Source organism: Puccinia triticina, chromosome 7A (genome assembly GCF_026914185.1).
Source record: "Puccinia triticina chromosome 7A, complete sequence".
Taxonomy (NCBI): domain Eukaryota; kingdom Fungi; phylum Basidiomycota; class Pucciniomycetes; order Pucciniales; family Pucciniaceae; genus Puccinia; species Puccinia triticina.
In genome coordinates, this window is record NC_070564.1 from 433,770 (window position 1) to 453,910 (window position 20,141).

Sequence of the window (20,141 nt, forward strand, 5' to 3'; positions counted from 1 at the left end):
CTCAACTGCAAGCAGTTTCTAGAGTTTTTCTTGCAGTGTGATAAGCTACTTTCTCAGGATCATGATTATATAATGATACCAAGATCAAAGCAGAAGCACTACAACTCAAACAATACCATTTTTATATCCATGAGTCACTGCCTGTTTATTGAGAGCAGAATAATAAATTTCCTGTTGAAGCTACAACTTGAAGAGGAAAAGTCCGATGTCAGAAAAATGAAATGACTGTTTTGATGACAGTGAGAAAAATAGCAGAGTGGGAGTCTCACCAAATGCGACTTGGAGGATGGAGTGGATACAATTGAGAAGACAAATGATGACTTTTGCATGGCTAAGCTGTGATATAAATCAACTAGTACATACAATAAAGATTTGGTTTGAGAAAAATTGAATAAAAAATAACAATGAGTAAAACACTATCTAGAAGACTACACATGAAGATGAAATTACTAACAAGCTCTACTAATTAGGATTCAAAGACTACTAGGTGTGAGACTGCTGTACTATTTAAACCTACTAGTGATGCTTCATACTGATCTTAGACATGAGAGAAATGATTCTGTGACAACATGGTTTGAGGGATAAGAGAGAAATCAGAATTCCAAAAGTTCATTCCCTTGCATGTGGGGCAAAGGTCTGTTATCCTGTTACTTCAAAAATCCACACTCTTCAAGCCTCAAAATTTCCAGCAGAAAACCTCCTCTTGTCTACATACCCCGGTCAGCCATTGGTTATTTGCAGTGAAAAAATTAATTTGAAATGATGAGACCAATTCATATTAGAAGAAAAATAACTAGCTAAAGAAAACGGCGAAATCAAATTCTATCCTTAAATAGGTGATCAGCTACCGATAATTTGGTTTACTTCAGCTTCACGCCCTATGGATTTCAGAGAAAGACACATCCAGCCGAATTAATCTGTTTCAGTTTGAATAAAAAATTACAGATTTTATTTACAAGAGTGAAAACCTCAAATCACAATAAATAACTCATTGGATAGCCGCCGCACTTGTTTGTAAAACGTTTTTTTTGGGACCCTTATTTTTATTTCCACAAGGATTCTGCCCTTTGTAGCGAATGAAATTCATTGTAGATAGCCTAATTTCGTACTTGACGCGCGGTTTGGTCCTAGCAAAGGTTGTTGATCTGGTATACCGCCAGGGAAATCCAACCCCAATACGCACAAATCGTTTCCTGGTGAGGACGAATTCAGCATCTGAGAAGTACCATCATGATCAGATACTACAACGGTCATGCCTGTGCCACTACTACTGCCGCTAGATTCCAACGGCGAGTTTTGAATTCTTTGGGGCAGTCCACCTGATGGATAATGAGGAAGTTCACTCCGGCTGATTCAATCAGAAAAGTTAGATATTTCCAGTAGGCAATCAGCTCCCGCTCAGATGGTCAAAAACATGGCACCACAGAATAGCTTACTCGTATGAATAGTTGTCTAAGAAGGATGTCAACCCTGAATTTCTCCCCTCAGTTCCTCCAAAAGAACCGCTCTTCTTCTCAGACCTAAAAGTAGACGTCCGGCTGTAGGAAGGCATTTCAGGTACCATCATATCGAAGGATCGTTTTGGGGGAGAGTAGTAGCCCGATGGACCTGTTACACCAGAAGTTCGTGGCTCTAACTTTTCACGCAACCTAGCGTCCTCGCTTGACCAACAGGGTGCTTCATCGCTAACGGGAGATATTTTACATAGCAAAGATGTGGTAGAATTTAGGGAGTTGAAGTTGTTCTCTTCTTTTTCAGATGATCGAGAATATGCGGCGGGCGGGCATCGTGGAAGGTCTGGAACAGGCGACTGCTGTCGTGGATACTTGTAGCGCATAAAGGGATCGAGTATTGAATTGGTAGTCGAAGCACCAGATCTAGCACTTGATTTGCCGACTGATTTGTTGTGGGTAATCCCGGCCGAACTGGTTTGAGCGGTTATGCTGCGTTCGTTAAACCCTGAGCCGGCAATTATAAACTCCTTAGCTGATCCGGGATATTCACCCCCTATAAACGGTGCGGTTATCATTATGTTTCTGGTTGGAAGACTGCAATCCGACGCCTCATAAGCGAAAACCCTATTGCCCTCAGAGCGCACTTTGGAAAGCTTTTTACTTTTCCGGTAGTTGACACCCTGAGACCGTCTTTTCCGCAATATGCACAGGGCGATAAGAGCCGACGAAAGAATGAGGAAAACTACGACTAAGAGACAGAGACAAGTCAGCGCATTTTGTGCAATTCAGCCGACCAACGAGGAAGAAGATACTGACAAAAAACGCCGCATAGTATAGCACCGGTATTTCCACTCTTCTCCTCCGGAAACTCTTGAGCAGCCGAAGCACTTGATGAGGGTGCACTCGAGATTGGCTGACCTGATTCAGTGATGGATGAAATGGGAAGGGGAAAATTCTCTCCTTCGGTATTTGTTGTGATTGTCTGGTCTGGAACGCTAGTCGGTGCTGAAGAGGCTGGTAAATCTGTAGTTGGTGATGGCACAGTAGTAGGAGAAGCTGCTGGCGCCTGTGAAAAAGTCGCCGTCGCTGTTGAGGTGGCGGGGTAACTCCCGTATTGAGACGTTTCAGAGGACCATCCTGTCGACTGGGTGGGACTCGCCCATCCTCCGGTGGCTTGGGGGCTCTGGGCCGAGTTCCAGGGATTTGAGGCTGCAGGCGTTCCTGTTGGCCGGTAGCTTGCAGATTGCCCCCAAACTGGGGTAGATGAGGAAGAGCTAGCTCCGGCGCCGCCGCCGTATTTCGGTTGTGCATACCATCCAGGAACGCGGGGAAAGAGCATGTCGTTTGAATGTAGGTTGGATCGAGCTCCGACCCCCTAATATTGATAAAGCTAAGTGCGGCACTCGGTAGCCGTTATCTTGAAATTTTGGTGTTCACGTCAAGGAGAGTGCGAGCCTGAGGTTAGGCGACCAGAGGATACATGAATTTTGTTTCACTTGACTATTGACAATGCTTGATTTCCTTCGCGAGATGGTGATGGTGAAGATGATAAGGTGACAGTAGCCAGGCTAATGATGATAAGTTTCATCATATCAGCCAGATGAGCAAGTCACCGTATCCGGTGTTCAACCGCAACAAGAAATGAGGATGCCCCAAGTGAGAGATCATCCTGGTGAGCAACGATGAGCGTCGACATAACCTTTCACTGCAACTATTCAAGACTTGGCATTGAAACATTGGCTCGTCACACCCAAGGTTAACCCGGATGATCACGAGCACATCCTAGCAAAAAAAAGGAGTTTATCAGTAGAAGGGTGGCTTTGCACAACATCCTTTATGTCTAACTGGTTGAACTCGGAGGTGCTACACAGAATATTCAGTTGAGAAAGAGCTCCAGTCCTTTTAAAAGGTGGCTGCTAATACATAATAGCGAAAGATTTCCTTTCCATAATGGTCAAGGGAAACTGCAAAATTGCACATAAGGGTAGCTCCTTTGATTAATATTGCCGGTGTACAAAGCACTGATCTGATTGATTCCTCGCAGTACTAGTTACATCTAACTTAACGAAGTCCCTCTCTTTGTGGAGGGGTACGCCGTCCCGCAAGGACCCTCACCTCCTTCGGAGGTCGCTTCGCTCCGAGGAGGGAATTTAGAAGTTACATAGTTAACCGAGGAGGCAAAGAGGGAACCTACTTGCGTACACATAACCAACTGCAATGCCAAGATCATGCATAGGCGGGCGGCATCTGTGCTCCGCTGAATGTCCAATCATCACTTAACGTTAGAGTCTCAAGATTGAGATGATTCCAAACTTGGGATGACATATGAAAATTGCATTTATGATACACACTTATTTATTAAATTAATTCTACAAGGAGAAAAATAACGGCCACCGAAAACAAAAAAAAAGGAAAAAGGAACCCAATTGCCCTAAAAAAATGCAAGGAAAACACCCTTGGGAAAACTTTTGTTGTGATAGATACAGGCCCCTCTGAGCTTAATGAAATAAGTATGTAATGATCTGAACACCATGAAGAAGAACCTTTTTTATAAACGAAAAAGGTCGAAAAGATAAACTTAGTAAAGGATATGGGATGGTCAGGAAATGAAGAAATAGGAATACAGGAGTTCTATTTATGATTGGGAAATTAATTAAACAAAAGGGAGCTAAATAGCTGCATGGTTTATCTTACTATGACCATAGGGATCAGGAATGTCTACCGAGCTGACGGAAGCCATAGTCTTCCTTTCAGCGCGCCGGAAGAAGCTTTGTCGTTTAGGCATCATTGAGTTAATTGAGACTGCGCTTTGTCGTTTGGCCATGATTGACTTGATGGATAGCGCACTTTGCCGCCTGGGCATCATCGACTTGGCCGATGACTTGCGGAGACTACTTTTATGCAAAACACTCAACACATTCGCATTCGTCTTCCTCTTCTTTCCTTTGTTGGGTATGTAACGATTGTTTGCAAAACCGGGCGTCGCAGTAGATCCCGGTCGGGTGACGATTTCATTGAGTGGACTTGGCGGGCTGGTGGGTGGACTAGGTGGACTGGGAGGATTGGGAGGACTGGGTGGACTACGCGACGGCTGTAGGTCTTGATCCCGACGAGCCTTTTGGCCATATTTGTAGCGTGGTCGGTTTAGAATCGGGCCGGGTACTTCTGGAGGAGAAGGGACGACCCGGGGCATAGGGTAAGAGAAGTTGGTGATCCGGCTGAGCAAATTTTGAGTCGGCAAATCCACCTGGGCAGCACTGATCTTCTTGGGATCTCCCGCCGGAGGAAGGTAGAATGATGGGAAGTCCGGATCCACTTTTTGTGAATCTCGATTGCCTGGATCACTTTCCTGCTCGTACTCCTGCCCGTCAAAGTCAAGAATGTCGGTAACCATTTGTGACTTTACTCGGTTGGCTTCTAGATTTTGAATTGGAATCCCACTAAGCGACATAAAATCAGGAAATTAGCTTCGATTATTCATTTCAAACAACCAGCTGAAGGCTGGAATGACGCACGCTTCGTTTGTGGCAACATTTCTGAATTTTGCAACTTGGGGGAATATGAGAGATCCTGTTGAGAATCCGGACCTGAATGTTGAGCGGCGTGTTTGAAAACTTCCGTTGTCATCCGAGGCCTCGCTTTCAGTATCCTGGGGGAAATATTGACTGGTATTATTGTTGTAAGTATTTGAAAAGCGGGCTGCCTGCTCAATTTGTGGATGCATGATTGGACCACCATGATATTTCATTGGAAGTAAGCTGTCTACTCGAGGATGGTCACCCACGACTTCAAGGTAATTGACTTCATTCAGGCGAGCACCTTCAGCCGTATCAGCTAGTGGTCTATGAGATTGACGGAAGGCAGGCCCAAAGCTTGAGGAGGAATTACGATTTAGTGAAGGTGGATTAGCATAGTACATGTCGCCTTCGCCTAGATAAGGTGTCCCTCGAAAGGAGGACGAGGACTGTTTGGGAACCATAAGAGTGCTGAGGATTGGATTGTGTAGAAATGACTCTCTTTGTGTCCTTCTCTTTGCAAGTGTTGCCCGGCGCCGACGTTGGATATGCCAACAACCCAGAAGGATTGTAAAGACGAGTAAGAGGGCGCCGAGGGCTATTCCAACGATTGCCCCGGCTGGTATTTGGATTCTATCTGGGCTGTTGTTGGGCAGATTGAAGTTAGATTCAAGAGGAGAATCGGGTTGGGTGGCTATTATCGGTGTGTATGGAGCGTTAGTGACGACTGGCGGGGGTGTCGGAGAGAATGGTGCTGGTATATTTGTTGTTCGGGGAATCTGAGTGCTGGGGGTGCCAAGGGAAACCGGTGAGCGGGAAGGAGGTGGTTGCACGGTGCTAGGGGGAGTTGCTGGTGGAGTAAAAGCACTGATCAACTCGCTGCACGTATCATCCAGGGCTCTCCAGCCAGGCTACTCACGGCGGGCGCCAAGAGTTGTTCGTGAGCTGGATGGATCGACACTAATCGGATTAGCCGCCAGAGGGGTCGGAGTTGGGTAGAATCCGCCCAGTAGTGGGACACCCCCGACGACCTCACCTCCAAGGGTCGAGGCAGTTGATGGATTGGCGATTCCCAGGAGTTGGTTGAAGTTCCCTTGGACAGTCTGAATCTCTTTCCAGAGTTCTGGTGAGATCGGCATGAAGGCGTTGGACATGCCGGGAAGGGATGGCTCGAAATTCGTCCTGCTGGGGTTCGCAGATAGTCGAGGTTCGCCATGCGAGTCATATGTCTGGTATATAAGAAGAGTCGTCTTGGCCTGGCTTTGCGGTAGCGGGGTACTCCTTGCGGCCTAATCTGGTTAGACTAATCTGTGGCCGTCGTTTGCCCAGCCTTGAATGTGGACTCGAGACACGAGACCGGTTGTCAGGAGAGAGGTGAACGCATTTTGCCGGATATCCCGAGCGACAGTCCGGCATATCTGGCAAAGGACCTCGGATCACACCAGATATCAGACATCCGAGGTTCCCAAGCCTGCGGATATGGACGGATATGACGCTTCTGACATCTTACAATCTTGGCACAATCACAGAAGGTGTGCGCAGGCCAAGCCCTTCCAATGGGAAATCTGTTGTCCCACCATCAGGCCTGTATATAAAAACCTCCCCATAAATGTGCCCCTATGTTTTTTACTCAGTTTGTCACATTTTTATTTTTTGGCTGAGCATGTTCAGGTTACATAGCATTTTTTTCTGCAGGGAGTGATTTTTTCCCCATGATTTTCCCAATTGCTCCTGCCGTGTATACATATTTAGTAGCTTTGCACCAATGCCATCCATCTCACTACAAAGACGGCCATATAACTCTAAACTCTACTTATCTTATTCAATCATCTTCTTTGACCATCAAGACTTCAGTGTAAGTACTTGCTTTCCATTGTCAAGCTTTCTCTGCAATCATTGCATTCCATTCCTTCTGAATCTCTGTTATGGTCATCCGTATTTCCCTTCCCTTCTCCAATCCAAGTATGCCACTGGCCAGCTTCATTGCCATCGTACATATTTAGGTTATCACTTGACACCTCTTTGCTTCTGCTCTCTCATATGCATGGGGCAAAATTACCCCGGGGAACCCAAAAACCCCAAAGACAAGCACTGCAGAGTTTTGCGGATTTTAGCGGAGTTTAGCTGAGTACACTACAAACATTATGTACTTTACATGCATGTATAGTGGTCCAAAGTCATAGTATAGCGGTTTGACATATAGCAGTTGCATTTTTTTAAAAGTACTCCAGATTGTATTAGGGGGTTTCAAACATGGTGCAGGTACCAGTTCAGGAACCCCAATTCAGGAAAACAAAGTTCCTGCAAAATGAATTTTCAAAATATTTCTGTATGTTTTCTGGGTAAAATTGGGTGGGTGTGTTGCAGGTGCCCTGATTTTGTGGATTGGGGGTTCCTGAAACAGGACCTGCACCATGTTTGAAACCCCCTATTGAATTGAAGAAGCAATTGAATTTTGATAGTTTCAAATTTGCATCTTCATGTCAAGATGCCTCTTTGAAATGGCCCATTAGCAGCATTTTCCCTCATCAACTGGAATAGAAGTAGCTTAGACTCAGAGCAAGCAAATGGGGATGGACAAATGCCGCAACTGTAAATCAAATGATGCTCAAATTTTTCCATTGAATAAGCTTTGATAATAAATACTTCCCTCACTGATTGTGGCATTACACACTGGTGCAAAACAGCAAAAACATGTGAAAATCCTGCTATTTAGGCTGCTAGGATGCACATTGGGGTGGAAAAATACCCCAACTGTAAATCAAATGGTGCCCAAAGGTTCTCCATTGAATAAGCTTTCATAATAAGTACTCCCCTCACTGATTGTGGCATTGCAAACTGGTGCAAAACAGCAAAAACAGGTGGAAATCCTGCTATTTAGGCCGCGAGCATGCGCATTGGGGTGGATAAATGCCGCAACTGTAAATTGAATGGTGCCCAAATTTTCTCCATTGAATAATGTTCCATAAAAAATACTCTTCTCACTGATGGTGCCATTGCACACTGGTGCAAAACAGCAAAAACAGTTGGAAATCCTGGTATTTAGGCTGCAAGCATGCACATTGGGGTGGAAATATGCCGCAACTGTAAATAAAATTGTGCCCAAATTTTCTTAATTGAATAATCTTCCACCAGGGGGGAAAGTGTGGCACTCTCTGGAGAGTGCCAGGCCGTAATTCTGTCAGTAAAATGGTCTGATGTGAGTTAGATGTGAGTTGCAACTCTTTGTTCAACTTTATTCCCAACAGATGTGTGACTGTAGGTGAAGTGGTTGCGGGATGATCTGTAACTCAATTCCAACACATGGAAATATCTTAGTTGAAATTTTCTGTTTGGTTCATATCAAACAAAATCCTGGATGTGAGCTTCAATTCACAAGATATTTTGCCAAGAATGTAACTATCCTGATGCTCAAAGATATCCTTGACCAAGTGACAAGGAATATTTTTCTGGGCTGAGTTTTTTCAATCAAAACCCACATAAAATCACATAATGAACAATAGCTGTAAAATATAGCAACCACAAAGGCTCAGCTAACTGGTAAATCAATCCTTGTGGGATATTTCCGCCATGCCTGTTCCCTTCATCTATTGGGAGGAAAGTTATGTAAAATTAAATTTCTCTTTTTTGAGTATCACACAGTGTCAAAGCTGGGAAAACCTCTGTAACCTGCATTCCCTCCCTCTAATATGAAATGTGAACAATCAAAGAGGCCTTTTCACCAACCATGTTTACCAAGTGATGGTCCAATTCTGCAGGCTAAAGTTTGCCATGCCGTTGTGGTAGACGGAAAAGTGGAAAAATAAAAAGTTTTTTCTATGACACATAATTACTCATACTAGGCCTCAAGATACCATCAAATGGACCTCAGAAATGGATTCTACGGCCAATTTTACCCCTAGTCACCACCGGAAGCGTCACGGGAGCCCCTCTGGATTGGAACCTACACGCCCTTGGACAATGGACACCCATCACACGTTCAGCATACCCAGTCACCAGCCTGTCACAAGCCTCAAGTCAAGGATCACAGTATTATGCTTAAACACATCACAGGATACAAGCATACATCTCCCCATCAGACTATAGTCATCACATAGTATCAAGTACTCTTCTATTTCCATATTATGATGTCATCCCGCACTGACCCTGCAGCCTCCCTCATCAACTGGAATAGAAGTAGCTTAGAACAAGCAAATGGGGGTGGAAAAATGCCGCAACTGTAAATAAAATGGCGCCCAAATGTTCTCCATTGAATATTATTCCATAAGAAATACTCCCCTCACTGATTGTGGCATTACACACTGGTGCAAAACAGCAAAACCAGGTGAAAATCCTGCTATTTAGGCTGCAAGCATGCACATTGGGGTGGAAAAATGCCGCAAATGTAAATCAAATGGTCCACAAATTTTCTTAATTGAAAAATCTTACATTAGTGGTTTAACATTAAGCGGACCAAAAGGCACATCACAAAAAAAATGGCAGCATCTCCCCCAACTGTACAACAAAACTACAGGTACAAAATGTCCTGGACCACTTGGCATTCTAAGCAATTGGCGCCAAGCAAGAGCCAAGCGGTGACCTCCACTACTCCACAAGCGGTGTCCTTCTATACCTTTCCCCCCAACCCCAACTGACCACAACTTCTGCCTCTCTTTATTCCTTTTCCGAACCCATTACGTCTTGGCCACAATTGTATGCATTTCCTTTCGCATATTGTATCACATCGCTTACAAGAATGCAAAGCTTATTGCGTGCTCCAAATCCGGGAAACTGAGACTGTTTCCCGGGATGGTATGCTAATCTTCACCACTACAGCTTTTCCAACTAACAAACCCAGCCCTACATATCGCCGGAATATCACCAATTCCGGGATACTGAGACCGTGTCCCGGGATAAGATGTCTTCCCGGGCCCCGCCTATTTCCCGGAAAAGGATGCTCGCCAATTCCGGGAGACTGAGACCGTGTCCCGGAATACGGGTGCCAATAATTGTACCAAGAGTGTGTTTGTCAATTCCAGGATACTGAACTGTGTTGGGGCATACTATGTTTCCCTGGGCCTTGCCAACTTCTTGGAATAGGAAGTTTGCCTTTTCTGGGAAACTGATACCGTGTCCTGTGGAAGGTGTATTAAAAAAAAAACTTTCAAAATTAATATCACATAATTAATGGTTGCGGGGGGGCGCAGCCGCCCTTAAACCCTAGTAATAAATAATCTTCTCACTGATTACACACTGGTGCAAAACAGCAAAAACAGGTGAAAATCCTGCTATTTAGGCTGCAATCATGCACATTGGGGTGGAAAAATGCCGCAAATGTAAATTGAATGCTCCTCAATTGTTCTCCATTGAATATTCTCTCATAAAGAACAATCTCCTCACTGATTGTGGCATTGCATACTGATGCAAACCACCTTATATTCCAGACAATGATGCAAAATCCTGCTAATGGCAAATTTTCAAAGATGCATTGTGTGCATAATGAGCTGTAAATTTTCAACAATACCAAGTCAAATTCTTTTTCAATTCAATAATGTTCATTTGTAGTAATTAAAAAAAACACCACCGCTATATGTCAAACCGCTATACCATGACATTGAACCGCTATACATGCATGTAAACTACATAATGTTTGTAGTGGTATTTTTGTGCCTCAGTACGCCAAGCATCAGATGACTTAGCTCAGCAGTAGAGCAGGTCTGTACCATGACAATGACATGGGTTTTACTCCCATAGTTGTCACTATCTTTTCCTGCCTCTTGAAGTATCAGCGGAAATGCCATGTTTGGTGTGTACCCTTTTGGGTTTCAAACCCCATTCACACCAATTTTGTGCCTAACATTTTGCAAAAAAATATGTAAAAATTCAACCATCTAGGTTACCCACCTACTTTGGGGGTTTCCAGGGTCCAGTCAATTAACAACTGATCCCTGATGTGTACCACTGGTTGTGAGTTTTGCACTGCCAGCATGTAGAGATTTTTTGAGAGGGATCTTTGCTCGTCAATGCTGAAGACTTTAGATGGTACATCTTGAAGAAGTAATAAGTATTTATGTACAATTCTGGATGAGTTTTCACTCAAGCAGGCCAGATTCTCCGGGGACATGTCTAATTTTGGATGCTCAGTTTCAACTCCAAGTTGCCCAACACCAAGTCACCCAAAAAAGAAATCGTGAAAACTCATTAGGGTGAAGCGGAGGCGGTATCTTTCTGATGCACGGAGACTGCGACGAAGGAAAATTTGTGGCTTGACTCAGGCTGAAACAAGTTCGTCAACTCTATGCAGTCGATAATCATCTTCAGGTTTTAAAAGCTGGAAGGTTGTTCAAAATGTTTATCGGACCAGCCCTTCGCAAACACTCATCTTCCCCAAGCACGCCCTTCGGATCCTCGATCATACGCAGACTGTGAGACGACTCGAGAGAAGACAATCACCTGGGTCATACCCTTGGTTCATCTGGTTGGAGGCCCTTTTCCTATCTCGGTCGATCGCTCGAGCGACCAAAGAGGAACCCATTTGCACACACATCGTGCCACTCGAAGTCCGACATTAAAATCAGCCCAACAAGCGCAGAATCGCCCGAATACGTACATATCACACCTTGGCCACTTGACACAGGGGCACCATCGCAGCCGGAGAGTCGCCGGAGAGATTGATGGCCTGGACTCTCAACAAACGAGGCGGGGCGGGTGCGGGGGACCCGAACTATCCGGCACTGTCTGTTCTTCTCACTTTTCTCTGTAACCATCTTGGCGTCTTCATCGATTGATTCAAAGACGAGGACATTGTGGCGAGATTCTTTTTAGAGGAGAAGTCCCATGCGCATTTTTTTTCAGCTCTATTGACTCTCCTTTGCCTGTTTTCAATGCAGTAAAGCCGATCCAAATGCGACCTATAATCCGTTTCCACCTGAATCTACTTATTTACCGGGCTTAGGCAGAACTGGAAAGTCGAATTCATCCAGAGGGTGAGTACAGAAGCGAACGTTTTAAAACGAGGGCTATTTTTGGATGAAATGAAGTTTCATATATTGTGGAATGGTATTTGTTAATGTATTCGGTTTCCGGAGCAGGTTGAAGATTATTGCGGCACTGGCTGCGATTTTCGGGGGCATATCATTCCTATTGGTCGGATGGGCGTTGGTTCGATATTTTCAACGAAAAAAGAGAGCGAATATCAGTAGGCCTGATTCTTCAGTTGGAAGTCGGCCACTCTTTTCTCGTCAATCCCGCGGCCCTGGATGGAGGGAACTGCCTCCTGATCTTGATCGCGATGATTCTGATGACCGAGGTGGTGGTGGGAAAGACCAAATCTACGGGCACGAAGTATTTGAGATGAGCCGAGAATTCAATCAATGTGAGTCAACCAACTGTCACCATTAATCTAGATATGCACTCTTCTGGATTGCTTACCTCAACTCTACCAAACAGCGAACTACGACTTGCCATTCTCAACGAAGCAACTCGAATTTGAAGATGAAGATGAAGCCGACTCTATCAATTCACCTGTTTCTTCCCGCCACTCATCAAGTCCCAAGCCCTAACAAATTGCGGCATTCACAAGACTCATATAAATAAACTCAAGCATTCAGAGCCACTGATCATTCTTCCTCTATTCAACCTCTTCGTTTGTAGCACATACAACACTAGTACTTCTGTTTCCCCAAAATGTAGCCATTTCGCATTTTTTTCTTTGGTACTCAATATCCTAGAGTACCGATAATGTTTTTCACGAAAATCCAACCTTAATATAAAAATTTAAACAGACAGAACACTTGATCGTCAACTCAGGTCATTTCCACTGGAGTCATTTAAAAACCTCTACATTCCAAGATTGATAAGTCAACCAAGCTCTATAACTTATGACACATCTATCAAAATGCATCGATTGATTGTTTCAGTCGAATCGTTGAGGTTGAAGGACCGTCGTATGTTTCTAGTTCAAAAAAATGATTGTCCAAACATGGATTGCATCCGCCCTACAAGAAATTGATCATAAGCTATATGTCTGAGGGTTTTTATTATTCTCTTATAATCTAAAACCGGTGATTGAACAAAAGCATGGGGCGAGGACAAATTCGCATTGTAATTTATCGTTGTGACAGATTTTCTACGCAAAATAGCAGACTCATCTGAGCTCTTGAAATTGTTTTTTGGTTGATTAGTTGCCAATCAAGCAGTCTTCTATCCATATTTCTTTCCCTTAGAGCAGTGCAGATTATGATGGTTACCGGACTCATGGTGTGTGACGTCTTCTCTATGTAAATGTCTCCTTCATGTGTGACGAAACCCATCGCATTAACTATCATCCTCCTACGTCTAAGTGAAAGCTTGGCCGGGCTCAGAGCGGATCGGAGAGGCTGATCGCTTTGGGCTGCAACAAGGAATTGCCCATCGCACGGTAAGTTTTGGCCGGCGGATTAGCGTGGTGGACATTTGCTTTTCTCCATCGTCGAAGCTCCGCATAATTACTCCACGAGGTACGGTCGCCAACCGGGACCATTGGTTACACATCAACCTAGTGACGATGCATTTTAGTTGAAGATACCAGGGCTACGTTGGCAGTGAATTGTATGTCCACGGCGCTGCCGCAATGGACTCTTGCGTCGCACTGGAGTCATCGTGACCGAGGTGTAGGATGAAAAGGTTAATAAATCATGCCTGATGCTTTTTGACCTCGGATTGAATTGAAATGGCCTCCATCACTTTGACTCCCAGTCGACACAAAGAAGGTGCCATAGAGATAGAAACAAAGTTAAAGTAGCATCAGGCAACTGTTTTGACATAAAGCTAACTTGAAGCGCCGCGCGTCGCGGTGATGTCAGTATCTGGAGACTCTTAAGAGCTTAGCGACCATACAAAGGCCAAGACTGGATCTCTGGAAAAGAAGAGAGTTGCTTTGAAAACTATCGCAGGGTTGTAGGCTCATAAAAATAACAATACATTAGAACCACCATAGGAATTTTAATTCCGCTCGTTTCTGTTATTTTCCTCTTAAGCATTCTTTGTCCCTAGCCCTAGTCCCCTTCTCCTAATAACAGCCAATAGTAGTAACGGGTGCTGCTTTGTCCTACAATCAATTCTCAACACCCCAGACTCTGAGTCTCAGCTATACGCAACTCTGCCTTTTGTATTATTGGCTTTCTGCTTTACTAACGAAAAGCTCAGACATTTCGACACTCTACGCCGAACTTTCCCAGCAAAGATTGGATAGCAAAGAACTGGTCCTACTCGAAAGCGTTTTGCCCGTTGGCACCTATTCATGATTGAGAACCGAAAGCTTCGCGATCAACAGTTCTTTCTCCCAGCTTTCCGTCCCCAAGGATTGTACTAATTTAATAAATAGCCGGTCTTCATGGAATAACCCGTACGTTCCTCTCCGCATTCAACTACTCTGCCTGATCTTTCCAGCCATCCCTACTGAAAACTAATTACGAATTTTTAAATCGTGCCTTCTTCTCATTTCGTCTTTCAGGATTTGCTTCTCAACCACCAGCAGTAGCGAGGTAATTCTTGACGAGACTATGGTCCATAGCTCTGGTGAAGAACGGACCGACATATTCAATTGGGCTCTCAATGTATTTTTAGTAAAAGTGCTTGAACAACACGGGTCTCGCTGGGCGGTATTCGGTGTAGCACTCAGCGTCGTGGTAGCCCTTCCGAACGTCGACGGGAAGACACACCGGACGGATCTTCCAGATAATGGATTCAGATTTCTTCCTCTCGATGCGGAGAAAGTAATCCCTTCATCGATACCCTTCGGCGACAGAGCTATTGAACTCGAGGGAAATGCGCCTGCGCTGACAAGAAGTTTCATCGCATTGTGGACCATCCTTCCAATCGTGGTTATTTCACTAGCATTTCTTTCATGGGCGCGGCGGCGGAAAGACCAAGAGCTGTACGAAAGGGTCCTCGAAACATATAACTCCCAAAAAGAAATGCTTGATCGCACGGAAAGGATGCACGCCGAATTATGCGAGAAGAATACTGGGATTCAAGAGTGGAATTCAGTCCAGTTCCCACCAGAAGGACAACCTGGACAGGATGTGAGAGGCACACAGACGGAAATACAGCGCGATGAAAACCCAAGTTCTCAAAAAGAAAATATTGCTGACCAGAAACAAGCCCAACCCCACACCGCCAGACCAGCAAACCAGTGTCCAGAAGTGGCAGTATCCATCGATCCACATCCGCAAGATACGCTTGGACCAGCCTTCGTAACTATCCCTCTTCACAAGAGCCCTGATCCACCCAGTTCAGCTATCTCATCAGGAACAAGAACTGAAAATATAATAGTGATGGACGATGGAATTGAGGAGGACTTTCCTATTCCCGAGAACAGGAAAATAAGAATCGATTCCATAGCAGTCTATTGCGCAAAGAAAAAAAAGCTTTCGCAGCAATCCTCACAGTTTGGATCAGGTTGATTTCAATTTTTCAACCGCACTTTTGTTTCCATTCATTCCGACCCTGCTTCCACTTCCCTTAGGGATCCGGAGCTAGGAAATACACATTTATCTTTGGGATTTATTTTTTGGAGGATACTTTACACTATAGAAATGAGAAATATATTGTATATAGATTAACTAATCGAGAATCTAAGTGTCCATTTCTAAATTATTAAAATTCAATCCTAATTGACAAAACTTCTTGCGCACAAAGTTTAGCTTGGATCAGCTTTCATCAACCTACTTTACGTCAAAAGAAAAAAATCTTGTGATGATATATGTCACATAAGCTCTTGTCTTACTCAATAAACACGCCATTGCTTAAGTTATTTTTGGATTTCTGTACTTGGATTACCTTTAGTATAGTAGTCTTTTTAATGTTTTTGAGCGTAGGCATTCTTGCCTTAGATAAGGTCATACATCTGGGTTCAAAGGACTGTAATATTATTTACCCCAACACATACCTTGTTGAGGCTTTAGTTCAGATTCCAACTAGAATTTATATCCATTTGGTTTTAAAAGTAATTGCGGAGGGCTCCGCAGAGACTTTTTAATTAGCCTCCAAATGATATATTGATGCTCAGAAAACTCTTTCAACAAAACCGTAAATTTCTTATACTTGTACCTTATATTCACAAGACTTGAGCTTTAGATTCCAAGAATTATTTCATTCACCAATATTAATAACTTATCCATGTAATTATCCAATGTGGTATTTATCTCAACTGAGTGCACAATTTCAACCTTTATACTTTGCCATTAAACAGCTTTGTCAAGTCTTCAGATGACCATTCTGAAAGCTATCCGCTGTGCACGCGTGGTGCCCAACGGCAAGGCTGTGCATTCTTGCAAAAAAAAGAGAAAAAAAAGGGTATACCCCGCTACTGGAATTTTGAATTCCATCAAGTTTGTCCAACAATCATCTATCCTCGTCTTACGTCTTCAATAAGGCAACGCAAGTTAAGAATCAAAACAAGCCAAACATTCTAGAGAATAAGACACACATAACATGAATTAACATGAAGGAACGTAAACAATAATGAGATGTTAATAAACAACGACTATTTATTCTCTGGGCTCAGCTAATCTGTGTGTATCATTTTATATTGACAGAGAGAGAAGAGGAGTGTTCCACAAGTTTAGACAGGTGCGAGGAGGGGAATCGGAATGGATATGAGATGGCGAGACAAATTGAATTAAAATCCATTCTTATTTCTTTTTTTGGAGAACAAAAAAAGTACAGTCCGAGTCGAAGAGAGAGATCAAGAAGAAGTTGAAGGAGGGTTGAGGGGAGTCGTATCAAGATCGACGATCCTCCAAGTGCCCGCGACCTTAACAGCGATCGAACTGAGGGTCTGTTCGATCGACCGTTTGGAGACTTTGAGTTGATGGTTCGTGAGGAATTCGTTCTTCAAATCTTCTATCAAAATAGGCTTTGCTTTACGGGTACCGTTGACCAGTTTGATCAGATGGGGGATCAATTCGAGTGGGAACGTTCCAGTGTGACTGTTGCCACCGTTCGGTTGATGTTGCTGCTGTGGATGGGGATGGTTCTCGATGCCTGTTGAGTGGTTGCCATTTGTCAGGTTCGCATTGGCCAATTTCGTGATCGCTGCATTGAACGTCCGCTCTGTTGGTTCCATTTCTAGTTGATTTGGAAGGGGTAACACCGTGGGTCCGGACTTGAACCCAACCGTCGAAAGCTGAGGACGGTTAGTCACTTTCACGATCCTCTTCGGCTCATAAGTGAATGGATTCAATCCGATTGGCGCATCTAACCATTGAATAAAAAAAAACCATGAGACGGATTTGGAAACAATAAAATTGTCTCTGAGAGAGCATACTGAGGGGGAACGACAACTTACCATTAACCATCTGGATTCGAAAACATTCGAACATTGAAGCCGAGACGACTCCAAGAGTGTCTTCCCAGATGGGGCCTTTGACAACTGGGATCAGAGGGGCGACGATCTTCCTGCGAGTAGGGCCAGTGATCTTCTTATTCTGCTTGACGAGCTGATGTTCATCGGCTTGGAAGTCAAGTGCACGATTGCTCGCATGATTCTCGCCATCGTCGACCATCTCGATATCGTCGTCATCGCCGACCAACCAACCATCCTCATCGGAATCACCGAGTTCTGACGACATACCCTCCCCGCCGTCCTCGTTCCCCCCATCCGATTGCTGGTCTAAATCTTCGCCCTCTCCATCTTCTTCATTCCAATCCGCTTCACTGTCATATTCGTAATCCAACAAACATGTATCTTTTCCAAACGGATTTCGCCCACTGACCAATCTAGATGTTTTGCACCATGTACCTGCAGTTTTGTGAAACTCATCAATTATCCCTATCTCGCATCAAAGTAATCAAGAGGGCAAAAGAAGGAGCCACTGTGATAAGACGCACCAATGTATCCGGGTCGGACATCCTCGTGAAACGTCAAGAATTTGACCGGTACAACTGACCGATTCTGCAACGCCCTCCGCCATTTTTTGGTACCTTCAACACAGCCACTGAGTTCGCTTTCTGCAATCCCATTGACGATCTCTCTGATGGTCATCAGTTTCTGTTTCGATGGATTTCGAGATGTCGGACGAACAGATTTCAAGAACTGTTCCAGAGATTCTACATAAAGAGTAGCAAAACAGAGAATGATAAGCACGATTTTTTAACGAATCTTGCTCTTCTAATCGTGACCAAAAAAGAAAGTAAGATACCTCTGGGAGTTGGCGTTGGGGATTGTTGATCTGTAGCATTTGATCCGCCAGGAGGTCGAAAACGATTGATTGGAGCCAATTGAGCAGTTGGTTTGAGATTGAAGGGTTTAAAAGTTTTTTCGAAATCTGATAAGGAAGCCTTATCAACTGGCTGTTTGATCCCATTCTTGAACCACGCAGTGATTTCGATCCCCTCTTGTGGGTTGGTTGCTGGGGCGTTGGAAGAGCTAGAGGTTTGTTTGTTCTTGTTCGGAGTAGCTTTGTTGATCCATCCAGTCAGGAGGTTACCCATCTTCTTCTTCTGTCGCTCTTGGGCCAGTTTGGCCTCTTCCTTCTCTTTCCGTTTTTGATCCTTCTGCTGTTTGATCAATTCCTTCTCGGTTAAAACTTTTTCACCCGTCTCTTTGCCTTCCGACTGGTTGGCTTTAGGGGTCTTCGGACTGTTTGGGGCAGATGATTTGATTTCCTGGGAGGCATTGGGAGCTTTAGACTTAGGTTCTTGCGAGGGTCGAGTGGGTGTAGCAGCTGGTGCATCGTTATTAGTTTTTGTCTTGCGCTTGACGGGGTTTAGTTTCTTGGTTAGTACTTCTCTTTCGGAAGAGTCTAAACCTGAAAGGATCGCCAAGACCTGAGACTTGATCTGATATGAATTGCAACAAGAAATGAAAAAAAGAAAAACTACAAATCAGTTAATCAACTTTCATCTTCTTTTGAAGTGGTGATATCAAAAAAAAAATGACAACAGAATTCTCACTAGTTGTCGTTCTGCCCATCTCTTCATGGAGATATCTTTCAAGTCGGAAGGAATTACTGCTTCTCGGTCGTTGCACTCCCACCTCCAGATCTGAAAGCCCTATTTATTCATATGAAATCGAGTAAGCAAAAAAAAAAAATCAAACAGGAGATGTCTTGGTTCACTTTGGGTAAATTGGATGGAAGCCAATCAAGGTCAGCTTGAACGGGCGCATAGTTGATGCGTTTCGCGACCTGGTTAATCGAAGATTCGATTACGGGAAGTGGTAGGGGGTCTGTTTTTTTGTTTGCTCGCTCATTCGTTAGTATGCCTGTTAATATATTCTTATTTTGGGGAAAATATGTGGTAATTTACCAAAAGGTTTTTCGGCCTCTTCGTCCTCATCATCGATGAGTAGTTTAGTTTGCGGTAGTAGTTTTGAGTGAACATACTTGGTTAGTTCTGGTAGTGTCCGATCCCTAGAGTAGTTTGAGCGAAAGAGTGGCCATCTTAGGATGTCAGAGATGGCGGGGTTTTTTTCCTGTTGATCGGGTAGCTTACGATTCGTGCACTAGACAGGCAATCAGATTTTTTTGACTTGGGGATAGCTCCAGGATTGATGAACGAGACGATTCGAGTTCTTCGGTAGCAGAAACTAGGTCTGAAGAGAAAAAGGAGCGGTTAGCATGGAGTGACTTTAGACACAGTTGGATCGACTCAACTCTTCTTGATCTGATTGCTAACTTCGCATAGTTCGATGGGTTTCTGTTTGATGACCAGGAGCGCCTTGGATTTGTCCAATTCGACGACCGACTTGGGCTGGCTCTGGGTCGAAGGCGGGGCAGGGTGAGCAGTTTTGAGCTTCTTGTTAAGCTGTTGTTGTGAGGATGGCTCTGGCTGCGCGTGTTCTTGTTCAGCCTGCTGCTGGTTCTTCTTCTCCTGTTGCTTGGGGTCGTGTCCTTCGCCGTGCTCTTCTGCTTCTGGCGATTTCCTCTTCAGCGAGCCAGCGAGGTTGTCCATGCCTGTCATTATCGATGTTGCCGCTGTTGTTTCCGAGTTTTCCTTTTATTTTTCTACTTGGGTCTAGCCTGGACTGACTTCTAGTCTCAGCGTTTCGCGTCCCGCCGCGTCACGTCTTCCCACCCCGAACAGTCAACTTGAACAACCAACACACGCAGGACTCATGAGGTGTTCCCCATCTCAGACTCAACGCAACCCCTTGGAATCGGTGAGCCATCAGAGCCAGACTCTTGAAAAACCAAAATCAGGATTAGCC

The 20,141-nt window shown here is 44.3% G+C and overlaps 5 protein-coding genes across 5 annotated transcripts; 2 read left to right on the plus strand and 3 right to left on the minus strand.

Moving 5' to 3' along the window:
- Nucleotides 1-1,083: 1,083 nt before the first annotated feature.
- On the minus strand, nucleotides 1,084-2,793 carry PtA15_7A50 (uncharacterized protein; the record flags this gene model as incomplete). Its single annotated transcript, XM_053171123.1, has 3 exons — nucleotides 1,084-1,348; nucleotides 1,437-2,202; nucleotides 2,271-2,793. The coding sequence occupies 3 exons, from the start codon at nucleotides 2,791-2,793 to the stop codon at nucleotides 1,084-1,086; spliced, it is 1,554 nt and encodes a 517-aa protein (XP_053021879.1).
- Nucleotides 2,794-4,122: 1,329 nt separating this feature from the next.
- On the minus strand, nucleotides 4,123-6,123 carry PtA15_7A51 (uncharacterized protein; the record flags this gene model as incomplete). The annotated part of the gene is made up of 3 exons (XM_053171134.1): nucleotides 4,123-4,894; nucleotides 4,970-5,819; nucleotides 5,889-6,123. The coding sequence occupies 3 exons, from the start codon at nucleotides 6,121-6,123 to the stop codon at nucleotides 4,123-4,125; spliced, it is 1,857 nt and encodes a 618-aa protein (XP_053021880.1).
- Nucleotides 6,124-11,622: 5,499 nt separating this feature from the next.
- Nucleotides 11,623-12,510, plus strand: PtA15_7A52 (uncharacterized protein; the record flags this gene model as incomplete). The annotated part of the gene is made up of 4 exons (XM_053171145.1): nucleotides 11,623-11,684; nucleotides 11,839-11,934; nucleotides 12,040-12,323; nucleotides 12,398-12,510. The coding sequence occupies 4 exons, from the start codon at nucleotides 11,623-11,625 to the stop codon at nucleotides 12,508-12,510; spliced, it is 555 nt and encodes a 184-aa protein (XP_053021881.1).
- Nucleotides 12,511-14,490: 1,980 nt separating this feature from the next.
- PtA15_7A53 (uncharacterized protein) lies at nucleotides 14,491-15,187 on the plus strand (the record flags this gene model as incomplete). Its single annotated transcript, XM_053171156.1, has 2 exons — nucleotides 14,491-15,012; nucleotides 15,092-15,187. 2 exons carry the CDS (start codon nucleotides 14,491-14,493, stop codon nucleotides 15,185-15,187), a joined length of 618 nt encoding a protein of 205 aa, XP_053021882.1.
- Nucleotides 15,188-16,676: 1,489 nt separating this feature from the next.
- PtA15_7A54 (uncharacterized protein) lies at nucleotides 16,677-19,894 on the minus strand (the record flags this gene model as incomplete). The annotated part of the gene is made up of 9 exons (XM_053171167.1): nucleotides 16,677-17,188; nucleotides 17,280-17,732; nucleotides 17,822-18,040; nucleotides 18,133-18,772; nucleotides 18,887-18,985; nucleotides 19,051-19,160; nucleotides 19,241-19,344; nucleotides 19,427-19,526; nucleotides 19,588-19,894. 9 exons carry the CDS (start codon nucleotides 19,892-19,894, stop codon nucleotides 16,677-16,679), a joined length of 2,544 nt encoding a protein of 847 aa, XP_053021883.1.
- Between the last annotated feature and the right edge of the window lie 247 nt (nucleotides 19,895-20,141).